Source organism: Larimichthys crocea, chromosome X (genome assembly GCF_000972845.2).
Source record: "Larimichthys crocea isolate SSNF chromosome X, L_crocea_2.0, whole genome shotgun sequence".
NCBI classification, from domain to species: Eukaryota; Metazoa; Chordata; class Actinopteri; family Sciaenidae; genus Larimichthys; species Larimichthys crocea.
Window position 1 is genome coordinate 39571786 of NC_040020.1, and position 24708 is coordinate 39596493.

The 24708-nt window shown below is 43.1% G+C and overlaps 2 protein-coding genes across 5 annotated transcripts; one reads left to right on the forward strand and one right to left on the reverse strand.

The window, feature by feature from the left end:
* Window positions 1-47: 47 nt before the first annotated feature.
* Window positions 48-15372, reverse strand: marf1 (meiosis regulator and mRNA stability factor 1). Of its 4 annotated transcripts, none has more exons than XM_027282625.1 (27): window positions 15276-15372; window positions 14487-14697; window positions 13943-14158; window positions 12939-13101; window positions 12502-12716; window positions 11480-11597; window positions 11222-11394; window positions 10377-10901; window positions 9319-9473; window positions 9018-9179; window positions 8679-8865; window positions 8335-8513; window positions 8160-8240; window positions 7803-8042; window positions 7554-7673; window positions 7262-7440; window positions 6935-7155; window positions 6707-6849; window positions 6423-6556; window positions 6057-6259; window positions 5409-5636; window positions 4980-5219; window positions 4631-4879; window positions 4429-4489; window positions 4089-4190; window positions 3741-3905; window positions 48-3034 (listed from the first exon to the last, which is right to left on the reverse strand). In XM_027282625.1, the coding sequence occupies exons 2-27, from the start codon at window positions 14640-14642 to the stop codon at window positions 2841-2843; spliced, it is 4809 nt and encodes a 1602-aa protein (XP_027138426.1). In that variant the 5' UTR covers window positions 14643-14697; window positions 15276-15372; the 3' UTR covers window positions 48-2840. The 4 variants fall into 4 exon arrangements, with proteins under 4 accessions (XP_027138426.1, XP_027138424.1, XP_027138423.1 ...); XM_027282623.1 differs by having other exon boundaries at window positions 10377-10508; window positions 13277-14158; XM_027282622.1 differs by having other exon boundaries at window positions 13277-14158.
* A 1899-nt stretch (window positions 15373-17271) lies between these two features.
* On the forward strand, window positions 17272-23213 carry LOC104921924 (pannexin-1). Its single transcript, XM_010734604.3, has 6 exons — window positions 17272-17721; window positions 20121-20242; window positions 20504-20694; window positions 21507-22008; window positions 22096-22255; window positions 22348-23213. The coding sequence occupies exons 1-5, from the start codon at window positions 17541-17543 to the stop codon at window positions 22243-22245; spliced, it is 1146 nt and encodes a 381-aa protein (XP_010732906.1). The 5' UTR covers window positions 17272-17540; the 3' UTR covers window positions 22246-22255; window positions 22348-23213.
* Window positions 23214-24708: the final 1495 nt, after the last annotated feature.

Sequence of the window (24708 nt, forward strand, 5' to 3'; positions counted from 1 at the left end):
TTTTTTAAACAACTGCAAAAAAACAAAATACACAGAGGAGCCCGGAGTGATGCTTGTGAAATTTATTTACCGAAATCTTTTTGGTCCCTTCAACAACATTAGACTGTTACAGCGACTTCTGGTGCAGTGAGGCAGTGAAGCGATGTGACAGAGGGGGTCAGGCGAATGTGGAGAGGACACATCAGTGAGACAACTGTTGACTAAGTAAACAAAAACAACAACAACAAGGCAGGAGATTGAAGGACACTGCTGAATAAAAGGAAATGCTGTCATGCAACGTGAAAACTGAACAAGGTCAGATAGTTAAACTGAGGTAAAGACACGAAAACATGTTTCAACCACTCTCTGGCCACTAACTAACTTCACATATGCATTTCATGAACCAAAACTATGCAAAAGTGCATATTTTGACAGGTACTATAGCTTCTCGCTGATGTAACCAAAACAAAGAGAAAGCTAAAACAGGGAAGTTAAATGTATTCATCTGAGTTAGTTGCCACTGTAGTACTAGGGAGAGCTAGGGTTTGCTGAAATTCACAAAAAGTAATACATTTTAATCAGCATTTTAATCCCCTTTCTATCATTACTAATTCTAAATCATTAACTTCTTGTGAGCTGCTCATTCTTTAATCAAAAGAGGTTTCTAGACACACTGCAGGAGAGACGTGAACCCTAACAGCCCGAATTAAAAACATTTTTTCCATTGCCGTTTCGGTGCGTTGGCAGATGGTTTCTCATCTTTTAAGAAGGCTTTTCACACCAAGACAAAAATCAAGTCTGACAAAGAAAACTTGTGTCACAACACTGCCTAAAGATGTAAACACTGTACTGGACAGAAACTGATAAAATGGGCTCTTACCCATTTCTTTGAACCTTTTCTCTGAACACAACAAACCTTCCGACAGCAGCAGCAGCACCCGGATTGTGCTGAACTTCACATGCAGCTGACATCATTTGGTGGCAACTCAGCAGCCAGCGGCTTTGTAAACACATGAGACAGAGGAAAACAGAAACAAACACACATCGCTAAGTAAAAACTCCTCTACTTGAGATGCAAGGTATGGGGAGGTGCGATGGCGATTTCCTTTGGCACCGTGGCAAATACAAGCCATTGTAAAAGCCCGGCAGATTCCAGAGAGCCGCAGAGGGTCCCTCTGTGTGCAACGTCACAGTCTGTTCAGGAGGCTGCCCAGAGCCCCCCATGGTGGTCCACAAAACAGCCCACCGCCTCCCGTCACATCTCTTCTCCCTAAAAACTTACAACCATTCACCCTGTCATTTAAAACCAAAAAACTCAGGAGTGCCCACTGCTCCCCTTGAACTCTTCAACTCAGGTGGCGTGGACATCACCACAGATGCAGCGACTACGAGCGACAAGGTTAACTTAAAAAACCTTGAGCGTTTATGTGGCAACTGCCAGGGTGATGCCAACTCTTAAGATCTCTAAAACATGGTGGAAATAAAAGGTCCGATCTTAAAGAATGTCTTACCATCGTCTGTTCCTGTCTGCTCCTCCTGGGCTTACACCATGCATAAACTCATTTATGCACACCATGCATATTTCACACCACCGACTCCAGTGTAAACCACACACAGACAAAATACACCTAAAACAACACAAACACACTGGCTGCTGGCTAAAGCCCAACAATCAAAAGTATACCTCAGTTCCTGCTGCCCAAGCACACGCGTTGCCCGAGTCTTAAGGAGCCGTTTTCCCTTTCAGGCCTTCATTAGTGGCCTCTGGAAAGACAAAGCCAAAATCTTTGCTATAACTTAAGTCAAAAATACAACAAGAATAAAAATTCCTGAGAGCAGCGCTTCAATCAGAACTTTGCCACCGATGTTTGAACTGTTCAAAAGCGGTTAGCGTCCTTTAATAAAAGCCACCACCTGAACAGGCAATGTTTATCTCTTCAGCCCTTCATCATTGAATTGCCACCAAATATGCCACACATTCAGGCCAAACTCTTCCACAGACTACTAAATACTCTGCATATTATAAAAGCAACTGAAAATACTGTCCTTGGGCTACTTTACAAACAGAGACAAAAGTCGAGAATAGACCTCAAAGAGAAGCTACGTCTTTAAAAAAACTGTACACAAAAGAAGACAAAGCATGAAACAGGCAGGTGCTCGGCGACCAGTTTGGTTGTCATGTCTACAGTTATCTACAAAGCAAAATCTCCCAAAAATTTGAAAGGAGTTCAAAAATGAATGTCTTAAATTAAATGCTCTGTCTTTGGGGATTGCATGAAGGTTTCACAATATGGTACATGAACAAAACATCTCTAAACCTTCTGTTATTTGTCATCTTATAAACAGAACGTGGGCAACTACATTTCTTGGATTTTACATAGAAAACTTAGCTACTCATCTCTAGTGTTTCCCCCAATTACCCAATACTGTGTATACAGTGACAACTAACTCATACTTTAAACCCTGCGTTCACTAGTGAGTGTTCTTTGACACAAAGTGGCTCAAAACTGAAGATTCACATTCATGGAAATATAATTTAACTTCCCTCCGGATGAAATCAAACACAGGTTACAGTAGGTTTTTTTTTTGGCAAATTAAAGAATTGCAGAGAATCTGCAAGAAGAAAAATCACAGCTTGGTGAATGCCATCGGATTGTGAGACGAGCAAACAAAGAACAACGATGAGCAGTTAAAGAAGAAAGAAGGATGCAACAGCCTGTTGTGTGGGATGTAGAGGGGACGATACCGATGCTCTTCTGGGGTCACTTCTGTGCGGTGTGTGTTCAGTGTAGCCGGTCAACTCTTGTATTTAGAGTTACACTATGTGTGAACTAGTATTGCTTAGTGTGTGTGTGTGTGGATCAGAGGCCTGCGGTGAAAGAGAAGTTAGCAGCTAGCTTGATTCTACTGCGTGTGGCTCTTCTGCTGGGACTCTCCGCTGACAGCGGGGTCTTCATGTCAGGGGGCGGCGGAGGCTTGGTGGCTGCGGAGTTTTCTGTGCTGCCGAGCAGCTCAGATGTGCTGCCGGCGACAGCTGCCACCGCAGGTTCACTCTCTGAAATCACACACACAGTACAGACTGAGCAAACACCTCTTGAAAGACAGGAAAGGTGCAAATGAAGCAACATAACGTACTCATTAAAATGTATTTTTGCTCTCCTTTGCTTTTTTTAAGAATGTAATGCTCTTGTGTGTTTGCACTTTGCCTGACCCAAAAGCTTCATTAACCTCAGATTTGTTTAAGGTTAAAAGCCCCACTGGTCAGGTTCAGCACAGTAACACATGAAAAGTGCCTTGTTAAAAAATTTACATCTTCACCAAACAAGGGTCCTAAGTGCTATTTAAAATATTCCACTCTTGGTTTTGAGATTTTGAAAAAGAAAGAAACCACTACTTAAAACTGAACTCAAACGCCCCCCTGACATGACAAATGCTGATGAAATTCGAATTTTCTGAAAGGGAACTGTCGGTGTGGCTCATATGTGACACCATAACGGGAAAAAAACATGGAAGTGAGAGGCACGATTTCCTATCCCATATGAAATGTAATCCATCTTATCATACGCTCTCTATGGAAAAAACACGTAATGTTAAAAACCAGGACAGCAGAGCATCTGGATGCACCATCAGCACATCCTGCAGGCAAATCTTTCAAATATATCTTAGACGGGCTTGTGTAATTATTCTGCAATACTACCAGAACTATATCATGAAATGGCAAGCTGAGTTTCATGTATTCACATTTTAAACCCATGACTGACCTGGTGGTGGTGGAGTCTTCTCAAAGTGGATCAGGTCTGTCTCCTGGAGGAGAATGGGGTCAGGGTGGAGCTGAGGTGAAGGCAAGCAGGATGGTACAGGACCACACAGCAGGTCTACTGGTGAAGTCAGACACAGCAGCTCTGACTCTGATGCTGTGTCGCCATCTGGCGGGTAAAGGAACAGCTTTTTATTCATCTCTCGGGTACTTAAAAAAAAATCATTAAGCACTTGATTGTATTTTTAATACCTAAAAAAAAAAAGCATCTGAGCTACATACGCGTGTGTATATATAAATAATTAAATATATATAATTATATAAATATAAATAAGTGTGTGTCCTGTCTTACCTGGACTCTGGGCTCCAGAAGCGCTGCTAACTGGGCTGTCTCTCGGGCTCTCCATGTTCTCTTCTGGCTGAGGGCTGTTGGGGGCTGAAGAGCTTGCCCTTGCTAAACAAAAACACACATGTGCACACACACATATCCACATTATACAGCTTCAACACACTGAGAAGGCACCGTCTCATGAAATCACTGCAAATATTGTCCGGCAGCTCCCACATATACCTCCAAGTAATGACCCCTGACTGAAATGATCTTATGGATTGTCTGAATATGTGACTGCTTTTGATAATAGGCTTGACTTCAACAAGTGAACTATGAGAAAGATGTCCATCGTCATCTTTACCTTTCATATCGTTCTTCAAAACGATAATCCTCTTGCGGCCGTGCCCTTTGATCCAGACCACCTGATGATGACACATCACAATCAAGACAAAAATAAACTACAAGGACTGTAGAGGATGCAGTCATAATGTTAAAGCTATGGAAGATTTGAATAACACATTTCACAAGTTCTAGATGTGCTGCAATATCTAATATATTCCCACCTGTGGAATGGCGCTGAGCAGCTCATCGACACTGATGTATCCATAGGAACGTGGTTCGAGGGAGCAGCCTGTAAATTTGTTGTAAGCCCCCTGGAACTCCGTCAGGAAGATCTGGTTGTAATGGTAGGTGTGAAGCAGGGCGCGGATGTTACGGGCAAACTGATAAAGCCTGGTCAGCCTCACCCAGTCCTCACCACGACCACCGGCCGTGACGCCAGCATTGTTGTCATCACTTTCTTCATGGTACAACTGTGGAGAAAAAAAAATGGAATGCAGTCAGCTCCGTCTGTGTGGGGAGTTCAGGTAAACTAGAGCTGGACTGAGAAGATAAACAAACTCGTCCACTCACCTCCACGAGGTAGGGCAGGCTCTTGAGCAACTCGCTGAGGGAGAGGAACCCATATTCACATGGGTTGAGTAGGGCTCCATGGACGGTCCGGTACTGCTCACTCAGCACGTCCACTCTGAGACCGTTGCTGACTTGGTCCTCCTCTTGGGACATGAGCAGGCTGAGGAGCTGGGAGGTTAGCGAGCGCAAAGACTTCCTGTTGATCAGCTGTACTTCCCGACCCTCAGAGCCATCCACCACCTAGAAATGGACATTTTACAGGATGTCAGAGTTGAGTTGATTAAAATTAAATAAATTCAACTATCATCTACTGTGCTATTGGGGGTCACAAACTATACTTGAGTTTACATTTAGATGGTTGTTGTGTTGGTGTGCTTCCCGCACAAAAACTAATCCTTAGAGGCGTTTTTTTTTGTTTTTGTTTTTTACCTTGACAACATGGCAGAGTTTGGTCAGCAGAGCCGGCAGGGAGCTGGCGTCGTAATCCTGCAGACGCAGACCATAACCAAAAGTCTTGCTGTACTCGGTGAGCAGCTGGCTGACGGGAAGGCTGGAGTTTTTCTGAGCCCGGAGCAGCTTGACCAGCTGAGCTGCCAGAGCTTTGATACGCTCCACTTCTGTCAGTGTCAGCACTTTCTCCTCACCACACTCTAACACCTGACCAAGGTACAAGTTTTTTTTTTAAATTAGTGTTCAGACAGAGACAGGGGAGGAGACATTTAGGCTTGAATAAAGGTGGATTTTAAAAAATGTTAAACGAAAAGTTCAATTACAGTACAGGACATATGAGGAAAAAATTAAAGTACAGAGGAGCAAATATTATGGGAGCTGATGAGCCATGAGCAGATCAGTGTGAAAGAGCAAGTCAGTCAAAAGAAGCACAGAATATAAAGAATAGAAATTTAAGACTCAGACACTCAATTATCCTGGTCAAAATGTTGAGGGGCCATAATTATACTTCTCAGTCTTACTTCCCTTTTGTCCTGAGGGTCAATATCAATTCCTCATAGTTCAGTGTTGGAGCACAGAGGACCACAAGGAATTATTCACACTGTACAAACTGTCTTCTTAACTCACCATCAGTATGTCGGGGATCGCCTCGAAGAGCTCCATGAGCTTGGTGAAGCCGTAGTAGCTGAGCTTGCACTGACGACCAAAGTGATGGTGGTAGGTGGGGATAAACTTGCTGAAGGGCATTCGGCAGTGAGGCTGGTGACGAAGAAGATCCACCACCTCCTTCCCAAACTGCTTGGTGCGCTCCATTTCCTCCACGGTACGCTCTGCAGGCAAATAAGAGGCAAATTGGTGCAAGTTTAACATGTGCTCATACGGTTTACACACATTTCAACTGGCTGCGTATATGTAACAACTTCACAGATGTTTGCTTTGGACTAAGTGAAGAGTATGGTTACCATTCACTTCATATAACATTTTAAAACAGACCTCTCTTGGGAACAGAGATGACTGTGTCTGTGTCCTGGTGTGTAATAGTGATGGTGGTATCAGGAATCTCAGTCAGCAGGTCCATCAGGTCACATATGCCATAGTCGATTATCCTCCAGTCTCTGGAGAAGCACCTGATACACAACGTATGAGAATATGTCACAAAACAACCACGACTCTGATGATCGGCACTTATATTGACACTTTTCTCCAACTGTTAATGAAGGGACTTCACAGACAAAAGGCAACGTGAAAATCTACAGCTCCGAGTGATGATGACTGACCAATGGTATGCCTGCATGAAGTCCTTGATGGCCACTTGTTTGCTGGCTTGAAATTTAAGCAGTTTGAGCAGGTCTTGGGTGAAGCGCTTCACTTGAGCACGATGGGTCAGGGTCAGTAAACGCTTGGTACCCATACCCAAGATCTATAGATAAATAAAATCACAGAATATGTAGAACACAAACAAGAGTGCAAATATGTGATGAAGTGTGTGTGATCCTCGTCAATACCTGCAGGACATGTGGCACGGCCTCTAGAAGCTCCAGCAGTTTGGAGTAGCCATAGTCTGAGACACGGCACTGCTTGGCAAAGTGATGGTGGTAGGAAGGGATGAACTTGCTCATTGGCATGATGCAAGAAGGCTGACTCTTCAGCAGGTCAATAATCTCTCGGCTGAACTGAATGAGCTGTGGGTTGCCAACCGGACTCTTGCAGCGCTGAATCCATGGCTCTGTATTAAAAGAAAAATACATTTTTTAAAGAAACTGTTCTACCTGACTTGTAGAGTTAGCACTACGTGAAGGGCAACAAGATTTCAAGATATTAAAAGTTCCTACCGGAGTTTGGTGCTGGTGGTTTGTTGTGGATCCACTTGATGACTTTGAAGCCATTCTGAGCTGTAACTATTGTGATGCTGGGAACACAAGTAATGAGGTGCTCCAGAGAAACGCCACCCTCCAGGGTCTCATTGCCCAGCTGCAGAGGGCTGAATTTTGCTGCATAGCACTCTGGAAAACTAAAGAGAAAAATACACCACATCATTGACTTCATACTGTGTGAAAACATGCTCCGTTTGATAAAAGGAAAAAAACAAAACTTGAATCCATAAAATGAGGAGCTGTTTGTCACCTGAGCAGTGGCAGAGTTCCCTCATGTGACTGCAACAGACTGTGGACCTCAGAGGCTAAGGTGCTCAGAGACATCACGACAAAGGGGATTTTATAAGAGTCGGGGTCAAAGTCAGCCTCACTAAAAATAAAAATGAAACCATGAATAGTTGGATGGGGAGAAGCATGAAGTTCAGCATCTTGTATTACACACGTTTGTGGAATAAATCATTTATACCATGTGCATTTTATGCTAAATTCTAACCCCAACCTGAAGTCCTGCTGTGTGTAGTGTTGTCTGCAGACAGGTTCATGGTACTCCAGCTCCTCAAACACCACAGGGCTGCCACTAGTAGAGGAGGAGCCCTCCTGGGATTGGGAGGAACCCAGTGGACTCTGACGGATTAGGCTGCTGGGCAGAAGACAGACAAGCCTCGAGCCTCCCTGTTCACGCACTGCCACCACTTCCGGTAGCCTGTACAGATCCCCAACCACGAGCTTACGGGAATATCTGCGAGGGGAAGAGGGAAGAGCATGACAAGCATATAGTTTAGCAGAACAAACACTAACACTCCAAGTATGAGTAAAGGTGCTCATGTTTGAAAGCCTCGAGTTGAGACAAACTCACTTTTTCTCATAGATCTCAGTAAACTTGAAGAGGGGAAGACAATTGGCAGGTGCATCCTGAAGAATGCTGATGATCTCAGTGCTGTATAATGAAAGAATTGAAATTTAATCACCATGATCCAAAAACAGACTAGCTGAAGAAAATATGTATTTGTATCTCAAATGTTCAACTGTACCTGAGCATGGCAAGGGATTTGTTGTTGCCACCGGTGATCAGAGACACCTGTATGCGCTTGCCACCGATCTTATAACGGTGAAGGCCACTGACGGCACTTATGGCCTGCTGCAGGAATAACATCTGGATTGTGGCCTTCAGCTGATAGTCAGTGTGGGGGCTAAGCTCCACCGCTTTCACCTAGACAAAACAAGTCGCACCCACAACGAGATGTTTTGAGATGGGTGTGAATCTCGTTTCAAAACAGAAAGTCTGCAAACAATCGTATTGAAAGGCAAGACACAAGCATGGATACAGGTATATTTGATTTATACATTAAATCAGTACAACTGGAGTAGGTCTTACCCGCCCGTATCGGGAGAAGGTGTCATGCAGAGTCTGCTGCAGATCCTTGCGGGACATTCTGTAGTCCAGGTTGGCCACCTGGACCTCTGCCCCATCTGAGAAAGGCTGAGGAGGACCTTCAGGACACGGACTGCGAGGAGCAGTCAAAAGAGGTGAGGACCGGCTGGACAGGCAGGGGGACGCACTCCTTTTGTTAGACAAAGGGAAGAGTCGTTTTAAATAACAACTAACATTACATGTAATGTGAGGGAGCAGAGATTTTATATGTAGCGCGAGTAATATGATAATAAAAAAGGCCAACTTTAATCAAACATGATTGATTTAAACCTGACATATTACCTGGATGACCAGGAGCCCTGGGACAGAACGAGGGGACTGAAACTCCTGTGCAGGTTCAACTTGCTGAAGGCTGAGGGTGTACTAATCTGGAACTCCCCTGAGCTCCTGTCCACTTGTTCGACAGGAGACTCATTCACACTGCGAGGATTGGAGCCTTCTCTTCTACATGAAGACACGAAAAAGAGAGGGACATGTAGGACCTTTATTAACAAACAGCAAGACATAAACTGCCCACACAAGCGGATATTTTGTATTAAGTATGTTGTGTGTATGTAGAGGTGTTTTGGCATTCTGCACATACCTCCTCCTGTATATGGATTCTCCAGTGAGGCCAGGCTTGGACAGCTGATCCAGGACTCCTGTCTCACCATTGCTGTGGGGTGAAGAGGAAGCGGTGCGTCCTTTCTCTGGGAGGTGGAAGCCCATTCTGGGCTTGCCCTCCAAACTACCCAGCTCCTGGATCAGACAGAGGCAGCAGATGTTATTACTGTGGGTGCTGACGGGATGGATACCGTTGCTGTGTTTGTGTGTGTGCATGTCAAGCTAATGGAAAGAACCATGCAAGGGAATGAACTGAGGTTTTATTTACTGGTCATTAGGTTTAAACTAGGGATGCACATTTTAAATTAACTTGCTAGAAGCTATTTTGCATCTGCTTTCTTCGGAAAGTTAAGACTTTTGAACTGGCTGAACTTGAACGCACTGTAGTATACACAATGTTAGCTGCTCTGATTAAAGCAATGACAAGAACACTGAGTGCAAGGCCAACCTGAAACAGCCAACAAGGCTGCCATTATGACAGCTGCGGAGGCTGTTATGAAAGAGATTTGAGATAGTTACCTGTCAGGTAGTACATTTCAAATCTGTCTCTCTTCCAACTACAGAGAATTTTTAAAATACACATCCCTAGTTTTAGTTGGTAGGTTTATGGAACATTTTCTCGAGACTTCCAGGTCTGGTTAGTTATAGTCAAGAAACAGGAGACAAGTCAGTCTTTCCACCCACCAGAGGTCAGGAAATACAGCAGCACAACAAATAGAGGCATGGATCAAACTTTGCACAAAACACAGACGCAGTATATCAGCACTGATATACAGGACAACACACAGCCAGGAAAAAAAGCACAAAAGCTATATCATGCATAAATGATGAACGACCAATGAACATGCAGGACAGCAATTAATACATGCTACATAGCACAGGCAGACAAAGCTTAGGGAGCAGCTACAAGCTGTTAGTCAAAGCAGCACTTAGAGGGACACTGGACGGGAAAGAAGCTACTGAGATTTACAATGCAGCCCAGACAATGATAGGGGCAATGCAGGTTAAGGGGAAGCAGGCACTGACGAGTCTGCTGACCTGATGGGGCTTGGCTGGAGCACCACCGGGAGGCCCACTGCACCCCCTCCTGGGGCTGTAGGGCCTTTCAGGCACTGGGCCTGGGGTGTGGCACGGGCGTGTTGTTCGCCGTGGCCTCCTGGGTGACCTGGGCTTCTCCAGGGGCAGAAAAGAGAAGGAGGATATGGTTGGGGGAGGGGCGAACACTGAATCCTGGTTTTGACTGGTTTGGGGCAGAGTCTGAGGCTGAAGCAAGTGATGGGACCGAGACTGAAGCTCAGGCTCAGGACTTGCATCATCTCGGGGCCGCGGGGAGAAGGAGAGGCTGATTCGGTGGCCAAACACATCCTCATTTTCCATTCGCTTGCGGGCACGCGCAGCTGCCTCAGGGCTGCCAAAACGGAGGACTGCCGTGCCCTGGGACATGCCAAGCACTTTGCCACCACAGTTGTCTGACAGGCGGCGGAGCCTGAGCTTCACAGCGTTCCGCAGGCTCTTGTCACAGTTGACAGGGAGGTTGTGCGCATAGAGGAGGTTGAAACTGGGCTGAGGGAGGGGAGGAAGAGACAGCGCGCCTGTCTGGTTTGTATAATTTACACTTTAAAAAAAATGAAAGCAGTAGTCCAAATTGTTGTTCATCTAAGAACAACAATTTGAAAAAAGAAAATTGTGATCACCTCTAAAAAGAAAATTGTGTAAACAAATGATCAAAGTCATTCCAATGGCCTCACTGTCTGCCATCTTACTACGTCCACACTATAATGAAATTGTCCTTGGTTAATTTTGCCAGCACCTACTTACCTCATTTAATACAGAGTCAATCAAAAAAGTCTTTTAGGTCCTAATGAAGCATTTGTGAAGCCTACCTGCGCTTTGACAAGCATGCGTGGTGGCAGATCAGCCGTGATCTCCTGAAAGGCCACGTGGCAGTTGGCGTGCTGCAGTAGGGCTGAAGATGTGTGGTTGCCATGGACCAGGATTACCTGGAAACCATGGCGATGACGCAGGTCACTCAGCTCGCTTGCAAAGTTCACGTCAGCTGTTACCAATGAAAAGATATCTCTCGTTATCAATAAATCCTCTATGTGTCGTGGCTGTAGTTGATGAATCTGAGCTGGACTCACAGGAGACTAGTACGACAGTGGCAGGTGCGGTGTGGGTCTCAGCGAAGCGTCGGAGGCTTTGGCGAAGCTTGTCATCGGCGGCATTCTTGGCTGTAGCATTGATATGTGCAACAGTAACCTGATGAAGCAACAAAATATGCATACATAGCTTTACTTTTTAAGTCTTCAATATATAGTATCTGATTTGGTGCAAAATAAAATGGAACATAATGCGAATGCCCGACTGAAGCCAAGTCTAAAGTCAGAGTAAATACGCCCAAATTAATGGTGAATGTACTCGTCTTAGCCAAACAGTATGGAGCCCCAGAGTGCCCATGAAGAGAAAAAAAATAAATATACCAAGGTCACGCGTTACTGCATCATGTAAAAATACTATTGCATGTACAGAAAAGAGAAGAAGGACATGGTTGGGGGAGGGGAAGACAGTGAATCCTGGTTTTGACAGGTCTGGGGCAGAGCCCAGTGCTGAAGCAAGTGATGGGATACAGTTCATTCTCACATGCCAAGTGTGTATACAGAGAGCCAGCACAACAGACCAGCCTTTCTCCCCCCAAGCATGAAGTGCAGTGCACCTGCTCCAAGTACTGCTACCGACAACACCTCCACCACTTAATAACACATGGCCATCTGTTCAGCAATAGTCACACTGAGCACACATGCTAACTTTGCAGCTAGCTCCTTGTTGTTGTTGCTGTTGGTGGTGGTGGGAGTCTTGTGTAATGAGAAATGAGGAGGGGGCAATGGGAGAGGGCACCACAGAGAAAGGCTGGGGTAATTGGGAAGATTAGAAGGAGCTACCAACTACACCAACTGTACACTATAAAATCGACCTTAACTTACCATGGATTTCTTTATCATGACAAAGCCTATGTTTAGCTCGGGTAGGCTATTAAGACGCAGCTATGAAGCGTATACCCACCATGTATAAAGACACACATAACTTGACACAGCTGGCCCATTTTTTTTATTCACCACTCAGCACTCACTATCTGTAATAGCATAAAACACATTGCTGTTGGTACCTGGCAGTTGTTGAGCTCTTGGATGACGGCTTTACTCTCCTTGCTGATATCACAGACGCAAATGAACTCTGCCTCGCGGTGGCCCTGGAAGAAACGGCTGCGGATACGCTGGACCACAGCTGCAGCGGAGCGACCGCTGGGCACGCTGCAGTTCTCGATGTCCCAGAAGACACCGACTGGAGGGATGTTCTCAGGACCACTACTCTCTGGAGAACCTAGCAGACAGATAGCAAACAATGATTTCAATCAACAAACGCTTGACGGTTTGAAACCATCTTAAAGTCCTATTAATTAATACTTATCTCACTGATGTTGCAGATAAATTTGATGGAAGTTTTGTACACTACACTACACTTAAAAGCCCAAATAGCTTGCCATTTCAGTTCCAATGAACAACATATGTGCAGGAGTTCAGCTGTACTGCAGGGTCCACTAACCATACTTCTGGCCAGTCTTGCCAAGGCTGGTCGATGGCATGAGCATCATGCTATCAGAGGAGGTGCCACAGCCATTACAGATTGGGATAGGAATAGGAGCCGTGTGGGGAACAGGAATATTTGGCCACACCTTGTCGGACTCTGACGGCAGTCCATTCATGGGCTGCAAATAATCACAAATCAGTGAATTTGGGAAAACAGAAAGAAAATATCAGCAAGCAATACGATACCAAATGCAGTTTATAAAGACAAATACAAAACCAGACTGGGTCATTCATGCATACAGAAGTCACCCACAGTGATCTTCATTCACAAATACAAACAAAAGCTCCACCAACCTTCAGCAGGCAGTCCTGGCAGTAGTGTGCCCCCTTCACACAAACCGTGCGTTCTACATTTAGGTGCATAGGATTAGAGCAGAAGTGTGCGGAGGTGGTTGTAGTAGTGATGGTGGTGGTGGTTGGGTGATCACCGAGTGTGCTTCTCTGGGATCTTCTGGCTGATGGGCAGCAGTCCACACCACAGGTGTAGTAGCCAGAAGAGGCCAGGCAAGAGCCATGCAAGGGAGTGGGTAGAGTGGAAACACAGGGGAGAGAGGAAGCCAGAGGCGCTGAGGAGGTAAACAGGCTGGGTTGGCTACACGACAGAGGTGCAGATGGGTAGGTGTGCAGAAGCCCTGAGCAGCAGGAGAGGTAGGGATGTGATGAAATAGGCTGTGAGGTAGCGACAGAGGATAGGAGCTGAGGTTTGTAACCAAGACTAAGCAGAGGATCGAGGACTTCACCTCCACTTCCGCAGCTCAGGTTATGTTTATACTGATGAACAGATGAAGCTACAGAGCATGAGTCAGACCTGCTGCTGCTGATGGGGGCACCCACAGAGCTTGGGGCCATATAGACGGACACAACACCAGCAACGCTGCTGCTGCTACCGACAACACCTCCGCCACCCAATAACCCATAGCCATCTGTTCTGCAATAGTCACACTGAGTGCAAATGCTTACTTTGGGGCTAGCCCCCTCTTGATGCTGCTGCGGCGGTGGTGGTGGTTGGTGGGAGTCTTGTGTAAGCTGAGGAGGAGGCAAGCAAGGAGGGGGCATTGGGAGAGGGGCCAGAGAAGAGAAGGGCTGGGATGATTGGGAAGAGGAAGTATGGTGCGGAGGAGGAGGAGGGACATCTTTCAGTTCCAGCACGGCCTTTCTGTTGTCCATGTAATTGTTCTGGAACATTAAAAAGGCAGTATTGTTAGATTATTGTTTCTTATTATGGAAATATTGATAAATATGTATGCAAAAGTCATACAAACATTGCATGTAAAGAACATAAATGGGTGTTTGATGAGTTTATGGGCACAATGAAAGCAAGAGACAACCAGGATTAAACAAACTTCACATCGTTTTGTTGTAGCTAAATCCAAAAAGGAGATACTATTAAATCTCATCAAAAGCTGAATTTAAAGTTCACCGCAGCATCTCCAGGACTGCCGCCTCGTGAGATACCTGCACCGACGTGTACAGATATTTGGCCCGTACTCGGATAAACACTTACTTCTTTATCTCTGTGATGAAGGGAGGTCGTCTCATAGGTGGAGAAGCAGTCTTTGAGTTTCCATAGCAGGGTTGAGGCCTCCGGTTTGGGGTGATTGAGCCATGGGTAGGGACTAGAGCTGCATATGGATCGCTCATTTTCCAGTCCTTCCATCATACAACCCGGAGAGGACTTTCACCATACTCTCGTCTCGTTTCTCTCTCATGCTTTCCTACACAGAGAAACCGAAAGTTAAAAGTTTCCACCGGTTAGTTTCTCTTACATCACCTCTCAATGACCCGGCGAGTTAGGGGTTATTTCCGTTCACATGCAGACCTTTGTGTTTGTGGCTCCTTACTCACTCACTCATTTGTGAGAGCACAGCTTCGTAACACCAGCTTAAAAAAAAAACCCAAAAGGGGGCATGTCTGTGTCTGTGTACATCACACGGGCGTAAAGTTTGAATCGCTTATCCGGAGCTAACTAACACGACAGACCGAAACGAGTCGTGTAAAACTACCGACGTTACGTTAGCCGCCAGCTAGCGCCCGTTAAAGCCGTCAGTCTGAGTGTATTATTTATCATTTGTTGTTTGTGTCGGGGTTAGCCGAGTTGATTAGCCAGGCTGCCGCCTAACATGAGCTAATTTAACGTTTGTCTGGAGCTAAGCTAACAACAGACACCGTTAGTCAGCTCGTTTAACTGACACATAGCGACCCCCCACCGACATGCCACCGCTGTCTTTACGATAAAAGCAATATTGTTTCGGTAACGGCGGGAAATGTACAGAGTAGTTTGTTGTTTAGATACCTGCAAGGCCGCTCACATCTTCCTCAAAGGACCGCTCTCCCCCCGTCTGTCTCCCTAGAAACCCGCACCTTTTTGTAACCTACATTTGCCAGAAAGCACGCACAGCTGTCGCAAATGTTATTGTTGTTTATCAAGTGAGCGGCATTTAGTACATTATCATTGTATATCGGACAACTTAACAGGAAAAATCGTGCATTTTATCTATATGCATATGATAATATTTATTTATCTTACAGATGTATGTCCTTATAAATGATCAATGGACAAAAATGGAGAGACTTATTTTTTATATTTTCAGTCAAAGTGATATGATTTCTTCTATTGCATGTCATCATTTTCTGAGTTATTTGGGGTAAACATTATTTGTTGAATAAAGTCATGGATGTAATAATTTAATTTAAAATATGTATAAGATGTAATAATTAATTTAAAAAACTGTCCCTATAATAAAAGAGCCTCTCTATTATTCAACCCCCAAAAAGTCTTGGGGTTGAATAATTATAATACAACTATCCTATTTCCTGTGTAAGTAAAGTCTTGTACTGTATATTATATTATATTATAGTATAGTATAGTGTAGTATAGTATAGTATAGTAGTATTCCTAAGAAGTGGAGGGTACTCAACTACTGTAGTTAAATATGATTTCCAGCTACTACTTGCATTTCAGATACAAATATTAGACTTTTACTCCACTACCTTTATCTGGCAGCTATATTTAGCAGATTAAGATTTTCTAAGATCTTCTAAAATAGAATATTTTCTATCCAAACAGCACGTAAAGCAGTTACAGTTGTAACATTAAAATGCTGAATTACCCCACTAAAGGTCCAGTGTGTAACTTTAATGGGATGTATTGACAGAAATGAAATATAATATTCATGACTCTGTTTTCATTAGTGTATGACCACCCTAAAATAACAATTGTTTATGTTACCTCAGAGTGACCCTTTAATATCTGTAGAGGGAGAAGGTCCTCTTACATTCAGCCCGCCATCTTGAACTGCTATGTTTCTATGGCAGCCCAGAAGGGACAAACCAAAGACTTGCTCTACATTGGACCTTTGGACAAGTTTCACGGCCACTGTAGTTTCTCTTTCATGCTTAAATCTATAGGGAGCGGTGAGAGGTATTCACTCAGTTACAATCTGAAACTTCACCACTAGATGCCACTAAATTCTACACACTGGACCTTTAATAATAATCCAGTAATATGATAGTAACACTGAAGGAAGCCATCCTGCATACTGCATGAGTACTTTGAAGTAAAAAAAAGTACTCATTGTGTAAAATGTACTTACTTCTTCCACCACTGAATACAGTTACTATATTAAAACACAAAAACTCTATGTTGTGGAGAAATTGCTGAAGTCAAAGGTCAGTGGTGAAGTCAGGATGGAAAAAAAGTGTTCAGGAGCCTCTGATGTCTTATGCTGTAATATTTATTGATGCTTGGCCAAGGAGAATTAGAGACACTCTCAAAGTTCGTCAGAAGTGCCTGAGTCGATCTCACATTCTGCCGCACTTGTGCTGGTGGATAGACTTTAAACCCAAAGATAACACCACAAATACTATACGCCCAGAATTAGCCAAAGAGAATGTCTTTACCCATGTTAGTGTTACTGTCACAGCACATTGTAGTCTGGAGACACTGTTGTCTATTTATGTTAAAGAAACGTCAACGGCCAGCTATCTATGAAGGCAACATAAGGCCTCTTCGACCCTGGGGTGTTGAGATAGACTGGCACCTACTGTTCTCAACCAAAGCCAAACAACTAATACTGCCAAGGCCCACACGTGACCCCGTGTAACCTAAGGATAGAAAATCCCATCACACTCTATATCTAATTGAATTACTAATTTAAGTCACTGAAAATTAAATGCAATCATATACTGACTATAGTTAAAGTGGCACCGTCCAGCACTGTCCGGGATCCATCAGGCTAATGCTGCCTAGCAGGTGCACTTACCGGCACCACAGCGCCCTCTAGCGGCTGGCAGGCGGCCAGCTCCCCCCCTGTTGCTGTGATCATGCCTGGGGTACTGTAACGGGACAGCAGGTTCAACCATCAGTGCCGCGGCTGAATGGAGATGGACAAACGATAACTGCTCCGTGCTTTATACATTGTTCACCTTTCCACACGGCGGGAGGGAGTTATTCTGTAATTAAATTAAACCTCAGACGTAGTTCGCTTTCGGCTAATTGAAAAGAGTATACGGCTCTTCCATCAATTAGACAGACACCGGCTTTTTGTTCCCGTCCGTCATGGCGATAGCCACCGTAGCCACCGAGTACGTTTTTTCCGACTTTTTGTTGAAGGACCCCACGGAGGGGAAGTACAAAGGGGTGCGTCTGGAGCTGGCCCTGGACAAGATAGTCACGTTTCTAGCGGTGGGACTGCCTTTGTTTCTCATCTCACTCGCTTTTGCTCAGGAGGTGTCCGTGGGTGAGTGTTTGAATTTGTGACATGTGAGGTTTATAATTTCATCATGTGGCGTGAGTATTAACTCAAGTCCAGTGGAGCTTCTTTGTCGTCTTATCCCTCTATTACACTCACTGCTGGAGCATATTTGTCTCACTCCAAACGCGGTGGTGGAAGCAATGTGGTGTTTATGCATGTGGTGGAGATACAGAGGGAGGTGTGAAAACTGGAGAAGGTGTGGTTTATGTCTCCACCCTTCTGTTTATCTCACGCCCAGACTGAGTCAGGCTGCTGCTGCTGTGATGATGATGATCCTGCACATGTGCATGGACAGCTTCACATACTGACAGACACCTCTACATTTAATGTAATCAAATATCTACAGCCCCATGAGCAGTTTCCCCATAATCCTCTTACAGCCACAGTCTGTTGTTGTTAATGTTATTTGTGAATACTGATAGTCCTGCTAGAGGCGCCTCATACTTAGACAGGGTGGATCCAGTGAGCTGCAAGCCTAACAATAACTTTTGTTACTGTGCACAGCTGTGGTTATCACTAATGCATATGATGGCCACTATCCAGCATTGGTTTTCTTGATTAAATCCATAACAATCACAAAGAGTAGGTGCAGTATGGACTTCTGTACATGTTGCCAAGTAGACTTTCACATACAAGGGATTTGCCTTTGTATATTGGTACATAACAACAAACAATATATAGCCTAAATAAAAATATAACTAAGGACGAAAGAAAGTACACAACAACATATCAAACAAATATTACAATATGAAGAGCTGTACAGTTGGCAGGAATGTGCAAAATTCACAGTATTTTTTAAAGATATTTGGTATGTCACAGTAGGAAAAACACGTGTGAATATTAACATTAATGATTAATATGACGTCATTAATGTCATCATTTGATTTTCATGAATATTTTATGACTATTATGGAAGTACTCAACCCTTTTACTGACCAATACCACAGTGTACAAAGTGTTTCCTGTTACATCATACAAAATAGAAGTATTTTAGCCTCAAAATATACTTTAAAGTACCAACAATAGGTTAGAGTGCTTATTACGCAGAATGATATTTTTAATATCACATCACTGGATTATAATGAGTGATGCATTAATGTGTGACATTATTAATGTCAGGTAAAGGTGGAGATAATTTAAACGAGAGTACTTTATATACTGCAAGGTAACTTAATAACACACATCATAACACACATCATAATAGTAAAGAAATATTGCTCTCTTAAATGTAGTGTAATGTCCCGAAAAGGACATAATTGTAAAGTACAAGTATATAAAAATCTACTTAAGTACATTTCACAGGTAAATGTACTTTGTTCCTTTCTACCACTGATCTTACTTTAGATAGATAGATAGATAGATAGATAGATAGATAGATAGATATACTTTATTTATCCCAAGCTAGGAAATTACTGTGCAGCAGCAGCATTACACACATTGACAATAGACAACATAAGAATAAAAATATAAAGAACAAACTATACATAATAAAATATCAAAATAGTAATAGTAAATAAAATATATTGTACAAGAGTATATACAGCAAATTGGCAGTGTTGATTTGGTGCAAAGTAAGAAAGGAGAAATGTGCAGTGACTGTAAATTATTAGCTGTTATTAATAAATTAAATCATTAAAGATTTCCTGTATCTGTCCCTTCGACAGCGGAGCTGTAGCATCCTGTGGGAGAAGCTGCTCCGCTGTCTGTCCACTGTGTGGTGGAGAGGGTGCTGTTCATTATCCATGATGGAGAAGAGTTTATTCAGTGTCCTCCTCTCCACCACAGTCTCAAGAGACTCAAAATAAAAACATAAAAGTTACTGAAAATATATGTAGTATCTGATGAGATTATAGCTATAGAAAATTAGCATTCATTCTGTGTTTAACATTATCTCTTGTGCAGAACTTGTAAAAGTTAGGCAGCCGCTGACAGAATTAGCTTTTCTGTCATTATGTGAAAGCTTGTTGCTTCACGCTCCGACCACAAACACAAGTTGACTTACTTTATACAACAGGTACTACTACTATAGCTGATATAACTGGACAGAAAACGGGAATAATACAATGAGAATATGCTCAGTTTGTTTAAAGCATCATTCTGTCATATTAATATGAGAGCTCCTGTGCTGCCAAAATAATACTGTCTGTTGATTATCTGGGTCATTTGAGTATTGTATTTGCCTGATTGAACTCTCCATTGTACACCCACAATAATAGAGGATTGCATAATTATCGGCACAGACTTTGCTGAAAACAGCCCACCAACAAATTAGGTCATGCCTGCAGTTGGAGGGAGGGCCGGCTGTTGTTGTAGTGTTTGTTTCTTTTTGCTGAATCATCACAATGCCTGTCAGCTCTGACTAATTCCTCACTTTCCTCATACAGGCACACAGATCAGCTGCTTTGCTCCCACTAACTTCTCCTGGAGACAGGCGGCGTATGTGGACTCATTTTGTTGGGCAGCACTCCAAAAACAAGCCGACAGTTCACCGCTATGGCTGCACAAGGTACACGCCCAAACGTTTGTTCATAAATATACTAATTAGGGCATCCAGATTTGTGGTAAATTACTATCAGATATAGATGTGCGTTGATCAACTGACTACAAACTGACTACACATTTCTCAGATTAAAGAAGCTAAATGGTTTCTATAGTTAAAGGCATGCTAATGATGTCCAGAAATCCATCTTGGATGTTTGTCTTTTTCTTCTAATTCGGCTTCTTCTGTTCTGTTTTCTCTATTTTGTCCCTCCCTTTCGTCCCTCAGTTCTTCCCATACATCCTGCTCTCACTGGCCATCCTCTTGTACATCCCGGCACTGTTCTGGCGTTTCACTGCAGCGCCCCAACTTTCCTCTGACCTCAATTTCATCATGGAAGAGCTGGACCGCTTTTATAATCGTGCCATCAGACTGGCTAAGAATATAGCATCCAAAGATGCAGCCGAGGACACCCAGAGGTAAACACTATGTTGTTACCTGCCACCAGATCTACCCACCAATTTACTGTTACACAGTTTTAGTGGGAGATGTGACACATCAGGAAGGGAACAACATAGCAGACCACATATATAAAAACGTAGTATGGGCTGTCATTTGACCGATAATGTCTGAGATAAAATTGCCACGTTATCAGGTTGAGCTTGCGTGTACTTTTTTTTTGTCACTTTGGCGTAGCACAACAAGCTGTAATCAGCCCTGACATATAAGCGCCTCATAAAGTTGTTATATCTAAAATGTCAGCAAACAGTTGCCTATCTACGCAGCATAAAGATTCAACTAGAGTAAGAGAAATATTTGATTCTTTGGCTGCTGAATACTCCACTATGTTGACCAGCTAGTTTCAAACCTTGCCATTTGGTGCTGGACATGTAGTGTACAGTACGTGAGTGAGTTGGGTAATCATTCTTTGTGTTTGTTTGTTTGTGTCTATAAGTGACTACACATTTAAGCTACTGCTTATATAAAACTATACACAGAACTGGAAATGTTCTGTCTTTGGTGCCCCTTAGTGGCAGTGTTAAAAAAAACATATGATGACAGAATGCAATGCATGCCAGTGCCTCACTCCTGATGAATGGGATGATAACAACACAAAGGCCTTTATTAATCCACACATTGTGGCTTTAATTTGCTAAAACATCCAAGAAATAAAACAGCATTGAATAAGCTGAGGGGAATGTCACTGTATTTCTTGTTTTTCAGGTAAATACTATTTCAGAGTTCTTCTCACCCCATGCTAATGGTGCTCATGTGCCTTTTTCTGCTACAGTGCTTTGGACGTGACTGAGGGTTGCTTCAAATACCCTTTAGTGGAGCAGTATTTGAAGACCAAGCGCTTCTCTCGCAGCCTAGTGTTCAAGTACCTTGCATGTCGGGGCCTGACTCTGCTGATCCTGCTGCTGGCCTGCCTCTACCTTGGCTACTACATCCGACTGGCGTCTCTCACCGATGAGTTTCCCTGTAATCTGCGCACAGGTGTTCTGAAGAACGACAGCACGGTGCCGACTGCTGTACAATGTAAGCTCGTGGCAGTGAGTGTCTTCGGGCTGCTCAGCTACATCAACTTGGGGGTGTATGTGCTTCTTGCTCCGCTGGTGGTGTACGCCTCTCTCGGACCAGCTCGCCAGAGCTCCAGCTTCCTCCGGCCTTATGAGATGCTGCCGGGCTTCGGTGCTCTGGGTGTGGTTACACCCTTTTACAACGACCTCAGTATCTATCTGTTGTTCCTGCAGGAGAATCTGAGCGAACTCAAATCATTTAAGTGTCTGCAGGTGGGTCCCAGCACAGATACGGAAGGTCCAGTGCGGTGGTTAAGATATGTCACCTGTGTTTGAGAATTAACATTGTCTTATTTACAGGTGCTTGAGTTGTTACAAGAGGCTGGTGATGAGGGGTTTGACACCATGTGCCTACTGCAAACTCTGGGTCAGGTGAAGACTGACGTGTTGGACAGTAAGAAGACGTGCTCACGCAAGACAAACACAGAAACTAATAAAGCTGAAGAATGATTCCTCTAAGGTAAGAAGAACATTTAGTCTTTCAGTATAACTTTATTGAACTGAACTGATTATGTGGTGGATTTGACTTTAAATGTGTCTTATTACCTTCAGATCTCCCTGTCTTGTCACTGAATGATCGACCCGCTGAGGAGAAGCCTTGCCATGATGGAAAAGAAGAACTGGAAGAAAAACCTGTGCACTTACTGTACCTTTATCTGAATTTCTGGTGGGGTATTCCACCTCATTTTACCTCTCAGATGTCTCATTTTTAATAAATTTGAATATTTGAATACACGGGTCTCAGGTCTGAGGTGATCTGCTGCTGACCCCTGACTTTGTTTTATTTGTCTAAAATGAAATTCCAATGTTTACATTTGTTTCTATAAGTCTTTTCTCAGGATCTTAAATGCCTTCCTGTCATAATTTATAATATAAGCCATGTTCCTTGGGCTGAAATCTGTACATTAAATTCCCAGGTGCAAAAGCCTACTTCCTGCCCTTTATGTTAGAATAAGAGACGTTTCTGAACACGGTTTAGATGTATTGATAATAAAAAAGGATGAAGTGACTGATGTAGTTTGTCCATACACCATAACAAAAACATAAATGGCTAGTTAGTTACCACTGGACTAGCTTTGTCTGGATTGTAAAACGTGATTATTTGTGCATAAAGGTGCTGTTAACAACGGATGGTATACTGTATGTGCATGTTGAAAATAACAAACCCTCGGGTTGTCCAAACTGATGGCAGCTCTGCATTTTATGAATGATGAATGAATAAAATGTCAATTATTGTCAGAGGTAAAGCTTTTCAGACTTTCATGGGCTCTCATACAATTAAAGACATTTGTTGTTCTCAGTTCTATCACTACGGGTTTCATTTCATTACCAGCCTTTAGATATTAAATATTCTAACTATAATACTAAACATTGGCTATTTTGACATTAAATAGTAGGTGAACACAGTTGCTTCCAATGATACTAATTAACACTCAGTTCCATCCAGGTCAAACAGGGTCAGGGTGCTGCTGTGGTGCATGTTGGCTCAATGGAAAGTCTCTGCTGCACTAAATGGAACTGAACCTACAGTAATTAGTATCACTGGAAACACCTGTGTCGATCCTACTATTTAATGTCGATTTGGCTGCTGCGAAAAAGGTGTATTGGCTTACTAACAATCATACATAGTAAAAAAAAAACCTATTGCTTTCATCCAATCATTAGAAATTCCTAGATATGTGCCCATTATGTACAAGTTATTGTAAAATATGGATAAATTACATTTCCATCTCCTCGTCACATTTACAATAGACTAGACTAACTCACTAGCAAACATCTGTACACTTCATTATAATGTAAACAACTTCCCTGCAATAAATATGATTTTTTTTAAAAAGTTCATGTTGTTTATTGAGGCTTCTCTTTGTGGGAATGCATCGTATAGGTATTGCATTGCAAAACCTCCTCTAAATAATAACAATAATAATAATAATACATTTTATTTCATAGGCGCCTTTCTGTCGCCCAAGGACACCTTACAATGAGTGAGAGTAGACAGCAAATAACAGAAACAAACAAAAAGAACCATAAAAGTATATCACATTACAAGAATACAACATTAAAAACAGGTTAAAATGGGACAATCAGATGGGAAAGACTATTATAAACAGGTGGGCTTTAAGTGCAGACTTGAATTGTGAGAGTGAGTTGATGTTCCTTGTGACATATATAAACTGGGTGGGAGAAATACTAGAAGCAATGGAATGTAAAAATAAAATTGTACTTTCACAATCTTGCATTAAAAAGTCAGACGTCGCTCCTTGTCGCACCGTGCCGGGTTAACACGGTGAGATCATAGACATATATACATAGACACATATACATAGACATATATACATAGACATATATGCATAGACGCCGCATTGAGCGGGTTGGTCGTTGGTCGCGATACGTCAACGGGTCCGCCATATTGGATGTGGCAGATCTGCCGGTAAACTAATACAAGGAAATGGACTGAACTTCATAAAGCGCCTTTCTACAAAGTTCTTTAAGTTAATGTCTCTTATACACCCATTCACACACACACTAATATATCTGGGAAACAAACAGGCACCAAAAACAACGTATGTAACTTTTAAAGTGATGATTATAAATGTTTACTCCTTATGTAAGCACCAAACCGACGTATGTATTTTTCTAATGCTGAGTGTTTACAGCTACTAATGTGTGTAACACTGTTACTGTGATGATAAATCTTGAATTATTTATATTTAACATTTAATCTGTACAGAATGGCTGACCTCTGACCCTCCCGAAGGGCGCACGGGTCTGAAAATCGACACCGTGGTCGACCATGCTGTCCCAATGCGCAGGTGCAGATTTCAGGCCCCTATCTCAAAGCGTTGATGAGTTATCGGGGGATATGGTCTTGACCTTGGGGTCAGCTTGAGGTGGCTCAGATATGTTCTGTGA